Consider the following 9,389-nt stretch of genomic DNA (forward strand, 5'->3'; position numbering starts at 1 on the left):
CTCTCTGCTCAGCAGGGAGCCTCCTTTTCCATCTCCCTCTGCTTGCCACTGCCCCTGCTTGTGCTCTATCTCTCTCTCTAATTAATAAATAAAATCTTTTTAAACAATTTTAAAAAGACACCCACAGCTTAGTTACATGGACAAGGGAGGTGTTCTGTTGATACAAAACAGAGTAGACTATTTTTGTTAGCACACACAAAGTGCAATACCTGTTTTGGATGTGTCTTCTCATTTCAAGTGGCTTTAAAACTTAAGATGATTGTATATTACAAAAAATAGTGTGAAAAATAAAAGTTTTGAGTGTTGTGTCAGTTAATGGATGTTAGGATCCAATAGGAAGCTACTAAACTTTGTATTTCAATTTTCTGTTAATCCTGACCACATTGAGTAGTTAGAGGAGCACCTGGCTGGCTCATTTGGTAGAGCATGCAACTCTTGATCTCAGGGAAATAAATTTGAGCCCCACATTTGATGTAGACTACTTTTTTAAAAGATGAATAATTAAGAGTTGCAACTTCCTGTTAGAGTTGAAATAAGGATGGTTCAAATAGCCTCTTGGGATCCAAAGCCTGTTGTGCCTACTTACTGTCTTTTGCCTTTGGAGACTCAGGCCCAGACCAAGCTTCCTGGAACCATCCAACCCCACCCCCCACAGACACCCCCACCACAGAACAGACTCTTCTCATCTCAGGGTTGTCTGAAGGCCCGTCAATCACTTTAAGAACTGGAGAACAGCCTAGGAGCCTCTGCATGTGTGATTATTTTTGATGGTATGGCAAGTGATCAGCGGTGGTGATGGGGGGGGGGGTCCCTCCTATGCTTCAAATCTTGCTTGGCCAAGATTGTGCTCCTAAGAATCAGCATATCCTACGGTTTCAAAAGAAAGTCGTATTTCTAATTTTTAGTGAGTGATTCATATATTCCCCCCTGTCTATCTGGCCCTTGGACATTATTCTTTTGTATACAAAAATAGCCATTAGGGACTGGGGGTGGGTAGAACTTAAGGGGTGGAGCCTCCATCCTGCGCCGGAAGCTACTGTTCCATAGCGCGCTTGCGTAGTTCTCCCACGCCCTGGGAAGGATTCCTATCCATTCGCTCTGTGCTTGGCAGCTCTTCCTGGCAGTAGGCGGCCATCTTGCCTGGAGCCTGAGAGAGGGAGCCGAGAGACAGAAGGAAAGGGCGACACTGGTTTCAGGGCCGCCCCGGGGGCCTCAAGAGCCGGAGGCAGCCCCGGAGGTGGTCTGTGATCCCGGGCCCTGCTCTTGAACCTGAGAAGGGAAGGCGGAGGGCGGGGGGAACAAGATGGATGGGGAATGCCAGGAAGGATTGCTAGACGGGAGGAGGGGCGTCGCTATGGTGACCGGGGAGGGGCGGGATCAGATCTGAATCGCTGTTGTGTCTTCCGGGAACTGCCCGGGAAGGGCAGGGCTGGGGTAATGACCATGCTAGCTGCCGGGTGGTATTTCGCGACGTCCCGGCGTCGAGGGACTCGGTGTCTACGGCAACGATCGTCTGGCAGAAGGGGCGGAATTAAATCCCTTCTCTTGAAACGCTGACATTCCAGGCCCTTGTCCTGCAGGCTCCCGCGGGCGGACACGCCAGAAGAGGAGGCCGGGGAATGGCCGCGGTGTGGCAGCAGGTCTTAGCAGTAGACGCGAGGTGAGGCGTGGGGTCGAAGCCCATGGGAGCGGAAGTTACTGTGGTGCATGCGCAATGGCGATAAGTGAGGCTGGGCGGAGAACTTGTCTTATGCGGCTGCGTGGGCAGGCCGGAGGTGAGCATGCGCAGTAGCAGGGTGTGGGGGCTTGCAGAGAGAAGGGCTGGCAAGAGGGTCGTAAAGAGCATGCTGGGAAAATGCTGTCAGATTTGCGCATGCGAAAGGAGTCTGTGCTGTCAGAGCCTTTGGGAAGGGGTCATGGAGCTCAGGCTGGTGACATCCTATTCCCCACCATTGCCCCCCTCCGCAGACTTCTCTTACCATCATCACTTCCCCAATCTGACCCCATCACCATCCCATACTGACTTCCACCATTGCCCCACTTTAACCCCCATCACCATGTCACCCTGACCCCTACTGTTGTCTACACTGACTCAGTCACCCCATACCAACTCCAACAAAGCTGCAGATGGCCTCCATTGTCCCCACAATGACCTCATCACCATGCCCTTTATTACTGTAGACCCACCTTCATCACAGCACCGCAGAGACCCCCATCACCACTGCTGATCACTTATCATCCTGACCCCTCACTGCCACGCACCTCCCTCTCTTTCCCTATCCCCTGAGCTGATTGATTCCCTCTATCCTGTGCCTGCCGCCCGCCCTGCCTCCTGCCATCATAGGTACAACGCGTACCGCACACCAACGTTTCCACAGTTTCGGACACAGTACATTCGGCGTCGCAGCCAGCTGCTGCGGGAGAATGCCAAGGCTGGGCATCCCCCAGCACTGCGTCGGCAGTACCTGAGGCTGCGTGGGCAGCTGTTGGGCCAGCGATACGGGCCCCTCTCTGAGCCAGGCAGTGCCCGCGCCTACAGCAACAGCATCGTTCGCAGCAGCCGAACTACCCTAGACCGCATGGAGGTGAGCTCCTCCCCACACTGCCTGCCACGCACACCACCTGCGTCCATATACAGTCAGCAGACCTGTCGCGCACCTGCTCTGCAAGGCACTGTGCCAAGCTCTTAGGATAAGCAGAGGGCAGAAAGAGATAATATACGATAAGTCAATAAACAGACAACGGACAAGATGAACAGATTGATAAATAGGCAATAAACAAGATAAATAGGTTAATAGACATGCGAAACCAGATAAACAAATCAATAATTAACACGGTTTATAGTGAGGAGTGCTAAGATGGAAAAGTAAAGCAGGCTTGGGGGATAAAATGAGACCCATGTGGGGGACAGAGGGAAGCTGTTTCTGATGGGGACGATCAGGAAAGGCCTCTCTGAGGAGGTGATGGTTGAGCTGACAGGAATGAAGCAAGAGACGGCACTGAGTGGTTTTCGGGGAGAAAGTGTCCATTCTTTCTTCACAGAGCCTTTATCGATTACCCGCTGAGTGGGGAGCTAGTGCGGAGGCCAGCGCAGTCGTCCAGGCCATGGTGGTGGCGGTGGGTAGGCTGAGAAAGGATCTGGTTCTGGGTATATTTTGAAGACTCCAGACCTCACAGGTCCTTGAGGACTGTTTTCAAGATGTGCCCACCCTGACCCTCTGTCTGCAGGACTTTGAGGATGATCCACGGGCCCTGGGGGCCCGTGGGCACCGCCGTTCCGTCAGCCGAGGCTCCTACCAGTTACAGGCGCAGATGAACCGTGCTGTCTATGAGGACAGGTATGCACAGGGGCGGCTGTGAGCCAGGGGTTTGTAAGGGGGAGGGGGCCATAGGGCCCGAACGCTAGCACCTACCTCATATTACCCCCCACTCCTGTCGGGGTCCAGGCCCCCTGGCAGCGTGGTACCCACATCAGCGGCAGAAGCAAGTCGAGCCATGGCTGGGGACACATCGCTGAGTGAGAACTATGCCTTTGCGGGCATGTACCATGTTTTCGACCAGCACGTGGATGAGGCAGGTAAGCCAGCAGGTAGCGGGTCCCCTCACCACTCATTTGCCTGAACTGTGACAACCACTCAGTGCGTCCTTTTCTGGAACGCAGAATCTCTGACCCACCTCTGAAGGAGGAGTTGCCATCCCTAAACCTTTCCCCAAGGCCACAAGCCGTCTGCAAAGTCAAGTGCTCTGCAAGATCTCAAGTACTTGGGCTATCGTAAAAGGGCTCGGCAGCTCAAAAGAGGACTTTGCAGAAGGCTTCTGGGGTCCTGAGTTGCTTAGAAGAGTTCAGGGCCTTTGCTACAGAGAAATCCCCCTACAACGGGCAATGCAGGTTTTGCAAACCACCCAGACATTGGTAATTGTAAAGCGCGGGCTAATTTAGGGAGCTTTTGGCAGAGGGCCTTCTAGGGTTCCCACTTCTGTTCTCAGCCGAGGAAAGCCCTTTGTGGAGGCCCCTGTGCTTGGCACCGTGGGTCCCAGCCCCCAGCCCACACGGCAGAGCCTTTTATAAATGAAAGCACCTGGTGAGTGTGCCGAGTCCCACCAGTGGCTTCTTGGCATTGCAGTCCCAAGGGTGCGCTTCGCCAACGACGACCGCCACCGCCTGGCCTGCTGCTCCCTCGACGGCAGCATCTCACTGTGCCAGCTGGTGCCCGCCCCACCGACTGTGCTCCGTGTGCTGCGGGGCCATACCCGCGGTGTCTCCGACTTCGCCTGGTCCCTCTCCAACGACATCCTTGTGTCCACCTCGCTCGATGCCACCATGCGCATCTGGGCCTCTGAGGACGGCCGCTGCATCCGGGAGATTCCTGACCCCGATGGCGCCGAACTGCTCTGCTGCACCTTCCAGCCGGTCAACAACAACCTCACTGTGGTCAGGCTCCAGGGTCCCCGCTCGCTGAGGCCGGGGCTGCCGGGCCAGCAGAGCTGTCCCAGGGAGTCAGTGTGGGAGAGGGAGGGGCCCCCTCTAGTCCCTCTCCTCGGTCCTCTTGCTGTCAGACTCAGAGGGACATGGGTCAGAACAGAGACACCGTGCTCGGTGTGGGGTGGCCTTGCTGTGATAGACTCCAAGGGGGGACTGGTCAGGAGGCAGACCAGCTATCATTACCAGCCGAGGACGGCCCTGTGGTTTGCCTGTCATGGGGGCTGCTGGCTAAGGGGCAGCTGGCTTTTCTGGTTAGATGGCAAGAGGGGCTGGCTCTGAATGAAGGATCGCAGGCCTTGGTCACCTCCCGGTCTACCCGCCACAGCCCAGCTGGGATTAGACTCCAGTACGAACCAGCTAGTTCCATTGACAGCAGCTCCATTATGGTCAGACCCAAGGAGGAACTGGCTGGGAGCAGGATGATGGTGTGCCGGTCTCACCCACAGGTGGGGAATGCCAAGCACAACGTGCATGTCATGAACATCTCCACGGGCAAGAAAGTGAAGGGTGGCTCCAGCAAGCTGACGGGCCGGGTCCTCGCTCTGTCCTTCGATGCCCCTGGCCGGCTGCTCTGGGCAGGCGATGACCGTGGCAGTGTTTTCTCCTTCCTCTTCGACATGGCCACAGGTAAGCAAGCCCCAGGCCTGCATCCGGGTGTTCGTGCTCCCGCCGTCCCAGCGCACAGCACCCCCCCACCCCGCCCTGACTCTTGCTCCCTCTCCCTCCGTCGTTCCAGGGAAACTGACCAAAGCCAAGCGTCTGGTGGTGCATGAGGGGAGCCCTGTGACCAGCATCTCCGCCCGCTCCTGGGTCAGCCGTGAGGCCCGGGACCCCTCGCTGCTCATCAATGCTTGCCTCAGCAAGCTGCTGCTCTACAGGTGGGCCTTCCCTGTCCGCGCCGCCTGGGGAGACGGGCCCTGTCGCCCCCATCAGACTGGGGTGGGAGCCCTGGCTCCTGTCGGGGAAACGGTAGCGCCCGAGAGCCTGTCTCCTCCATCAGCTCCATTTGAGTGAGCACAGAAGTCGGGTCTCATGATGGCAGCAATGCTGCCCCCGGGCCCCGTGGAGGCACCGCATACAGAGCACTCCACTTAACCCCCAGAGCAGCGCCGTGTGGCGGGGCTGTTAGCATGCCCATTTTACAGATGAGCAACCTGAGGCCTCAAATCGACTGGGGCCCTCTCAGAGCGGTGGTCTGTTCCCCTTCCTTCCTTCCTTTTTTTTTTTTCTTCCTTGGTATTTTTGAGCGGAGGAATTTGCTATCCCCGCTCACCTATGACACGTTACCCAGATGCAGTTCTCGGCCTGGGCTGCCTGCTGGAATGACCTAAGGGCTTCACAAAGTCATGGCCAGGCCCCACTGCAAGCCAGTGATTTCAGAAGCCCTGCGGCGGGACCGGGCGCATGGGTATATTGAGAAGTTCCCCAAGCGATGTCCAGCCAGGCCCGAAGACCACTGCCCGACAGGATGCTTTCTATTCGACTTTTTTGTTTTTCTACTCTTTAAAAAAAATTCACACACGCACATTCATGTACGTGTGATTCTTAATCTAGGCCTACTCTCAAGCGCGGGGCTCTTTCCCCCTCCTCTCCTGCCTCTCCTCCCTCCTCGTGCCCCTTCGGCCAGGCCCCTGCTGCAGTAAAGCCTCTTCCCAGTGCTGCATGCACCTTCCCGTATTTCCTTCTGTCCCCTGTAATCCGAGGCATGCACGCCCCCCATTTCGGAGGGAGGGCCGTTGTTCCACAGGAGCGGGCTCCTTCTCTGTCCTTCTCCACGGCTGCTTTCCTCCCGGGCCACCGCCTGTGGAACTGCTCCCGGATGCCCTGCGGCGCCTTCACTCGTCCGGCCTTTCCAAGAGCCTCGTGTTTCCCGCAGCGCAGGCGCAGCCAGTTCGGTGGGCCCTGTGCCCTCCTTTGCCCGTCTTGACACCAAGCTCTCTCAGAGACCCCTAGAAAGAGATACTAGTGAATCTCACGGCAGAGGCTCCCCATTTCCATCGACAGGTACTTTGCAAACTGTCACGGGCGCAAGCGCCAGCCAGGCTCGATGGGTACCTGCCGTCGTCTCAAGACCAGACTTCGTGAACCTTAGAAAGAGCTCGGGCGCCGGGGTGGGGACACAGCCCCCCCGCTCCCCCCCCCCCGGTTCATTGCGGCCGGGAGCTGAGGCGACACCCTGAGCCGCCCTCCTCTTCTCCTCAGGGTGGTGGACAACGAGGGGACGCTGCAGCTGAAGAGAAGCTTCCCCATTGAGCAGAGCTCACACCCCGTGCGCAGCATCTTCTGCCCCCTCATGTCCTTCCGCCAGGGGGCCTGTGTGGGTGAGTCCCACAGAGTCGGGGTGTCTGGGTGGCCTGGGGCTGGGCCGGGAGCAGGGCTGGTGCTGATCTGGCTCGGACGCCACAGCCCCCCTGATGCCCAGACTTCATGGGCCTCGAGAACTCTCACATCCCAACAGCCTCCCACTTTGAACAGAGACCCCCAAGAGTCCAGAAACCTCACCGCGTGAGACACAGCCTCCCCCCACTTCCCTCCCCTCACACAGACAGAGACCTTACCCTCGGGACCCGGGACGAAAACAGCTAGGTGACCTGGGTCCAGGGACCGTCCCTCCCAGACCTCCCCCCACCGTGCCGGGACGTCACCCCCGGGCCACCTTGCTGCCTCCCGCAGCACCTCCCGAGGGCCCCTGTCTCTCTCCCCCCGGGCAGTGACCGGCAGTGAGGACATGTGCGTGCACTTCTTCGACGTGGAGCGGGCAGCCAAGGCCGCCGTCAACAAGCTGCAGGGCCACAGCGCGCCTGTGCTGGACGTCAGCTTCAACTGCGACGAGAGCCTGCTGGCTTCCAGCGACGCCAGCGGCATGGTCATCGTCTGGCGGCGGGAGCAGAAGTAGGTCCTGCCGTGTCCACCCTCCCACCCTCCTCCCGCTGCAGCCTCGTGTTTGTAAATAAAGTTCCTGTGGTTGTGCCCGTGGCTGGCTCCCAGGTCTGCTGGGGGTGGGCTCGGGGCGGGGGCAGCTCTAGCCCCCAGGTTGGAACGGGGTTCGTGTCCTCATTCATGCATTCAGGCATCGATTTCTTCACTCGGCAACCATTCGTTGAGTGCCTCCCGTGTCGTGGGTGCCCCCGTATGTGTTTTGCTCAGTCATGCTTCGGATGAACATAACTGAGCACCCACTGTGCGCCAGGAACTGTTCGAGGCACTGGGCGTAGCGCCGTAACCTCCGCTGACAGAAATGCCTGCCTTCATGGGGCTTGCGTTCAATGGCAGGTAGCGAACAGACAAAAACATGTCACGGGGCAGCTAAGGGTCCGCAGCGAGGACGGGAGGTAGAGGCACAGGGGTGGGAGGTTGTGCTCTTTTCGGTGCTGTGATCAGGGGATGACATTCCCGACGGTGAAATTGAAACAACGACCTGAATGAAGAGAGAGGGAGCCGTGGTTTGTGGGAAAGAACATTCTAGGCAGAGAGGAAAGGCAGTGCAAAGGCACTGAGGCTGGAATGTGCCAGAGGATCATTGAGAAGGCTGACGTGGCTGGACCAGAGGGTGGTAGGAGATGAGGTCGGACAGGCCTGATCCTGGAGAACTTCGTGGCCACAGTGAGGACTTGGGCTTTTTCTGAGTGAGAGGTGAGTTGCCCGATGGAGCAGAGGAGGGACGTGATCCCATTTGGTTGTGAGAGGACCCCTCTGGGGGCTGTGAAGAGAACAGACTTGCGGGGGGGGTGCAGGGGCGGAAGCAGGGGGACCGGTCATGGCCCTACAGGAGTCAAGGTGGGCAGTGACTGGATCTTGGCCAGCCTAGTGGTGGGGGGGGAGTTGAGGTGGGGAACATTGGCTTCGACCACAGGGATTTCGTGCTGTTAGTCTGCAGGGCTCTGCTGGCTCCTCAGGAAGGCCGAGGCTCCCAGCTCCCCCCACAGCCCCCCCAAGGCTCTTCTCCACAAACAGGGAACAGATGAGTTAAGGATGTGCAGAAACAACCAGGGACCCTAAGGCTGAGCTAGCGGCTCCTGCTGGTGGGAGGAGGGGGTGGGGAGTCTCTCTCCATCCCCAGAGGAACCCCAGACCACCGCTAGCTCCTTCCATGCCCACCCAGAGCCAAATTCAAGGCCCGGAACAGCTCAGAGTCTGTAAAGTGAATGTTCAAATTTGAGGGGAGCCCTGAGTGAGGAGAGAAAGCTTGGGATATTGACGGGGTGAGAGAACCAAAATCCCTTGTCAATGACCTCAGTCACCAGGAAATGTCAAAGTTGCCAGAAGTGCCAAGGAGGCTCTTGCTTCAGCTGCTGCTTCCCCTCCAGCTGCATAGGCTGGAACTGTGGCCTACCATCTTGAGACCTCAGGGTCGGTCCACAGAGCCACAGGCACTCCAGCCTGACCCAACGTGATCGAGTAGCCGAACTAACACCAGCAGTTTGTTGGAGAAGGAAAAATAACTGGTTTGTTCAAACCACTGTTATTTGACAGTGTGGTTATTTGCAACCAGAAGCATTTCTATATGGTGCTTTCATCTTGACCTTAAGGTCAATGGCGATGAGATAGGGACATCAGCGAGCTGGACGTTCGTGATGAAGTTCATGCATCTGTATGTGTCAGAGGTCCCCCAAACCACCCAGACTCAGTGATTTGCTGGGAGGACTCTTGGTCTCAGCATATGGTTGTACACACAACTATGATTTCTTCCTGCAAAAGGATACAGAGCACAATCGGCAAAGGGAAATGGCGCCCAGGGCGAAGTCTGGGGGAGACCAGGCATAAGCTTCCAAGGGTCCTCTCCCAGTGGAGTCAGAGGACATACTCAATTCCCCGTGTCACGGCTCCTGACAACCCAGAGAAGCTCATTATTAAAGGTCGAGCGCCCAGGGTTGTTTCTGGGGGCCGGTCACGTACGCACCCCCTG

General features: G+C 57.2%; 1 protein-coding gene across 4 annotated transcripts; it reads left to right on the forward strand.

Moving 5' to 3' along the window:
- The first annotated feature begins 1,063 nt into the window (after positions 1-1,063).
- WDR13 (WD repeat domain 13) lies at positions 1,064-7,459 on the forward strand. Of its 4 annotated transcripts, none has more exons than XM_026513360.4 (10): positions 1,064-1,237; positions 1,581-1,660; positions 2,345-2,585; positions 3,229-3,338; positions 3,447-3,577; positions 4,125-4,432; positions 4,930-5,110; positions 5,220-5,361; positions 6,686-6,804; positions 7,195-7,459. In XM_026513360.4, the coding sequence occupies exons 2-10, from the start codon at positions 1,620-1,622 to the stop codon at positions 7,377-7,379; spliced, it is 1,458 nt and encodes a 485-aa protein (XP_026369145.1). In that variant the 5' UTR covers positions 1,064-1,237; positions 1,581-1,619; the 3' UTR covers positions 7,380-7,459. The 4 variants fall into 4 exon arrangements, with proteins under 4 accessions (XP_026369145.1, XP_057167303.1, XP_026369146.1 ...); XM_026513361.4 differs by having other exon boundaries at positions 1,097-1,240; XM_048213349.2 differs by lacking the exon at positions 1,064-1,237 and adding an exon at positions 1,365-1,434.
- Positions 7,460-9,389: the final 1,930 nt, after the last annotated feature.

The sequence above is a fragment of the Ursus arctos genome, chromosome X (assembly GCF_023065955.2).
Source record: "Ursus arctos isolate Adak ecotype North America chromosome X, UrsArc2.0, whole genome shotgun sequence".
Lineage (NCBI taxonomy): Eukaryota > Metazoa > Chordata > Mammalia > Carnivora > Ursidae > Ursus > Ursus arctos.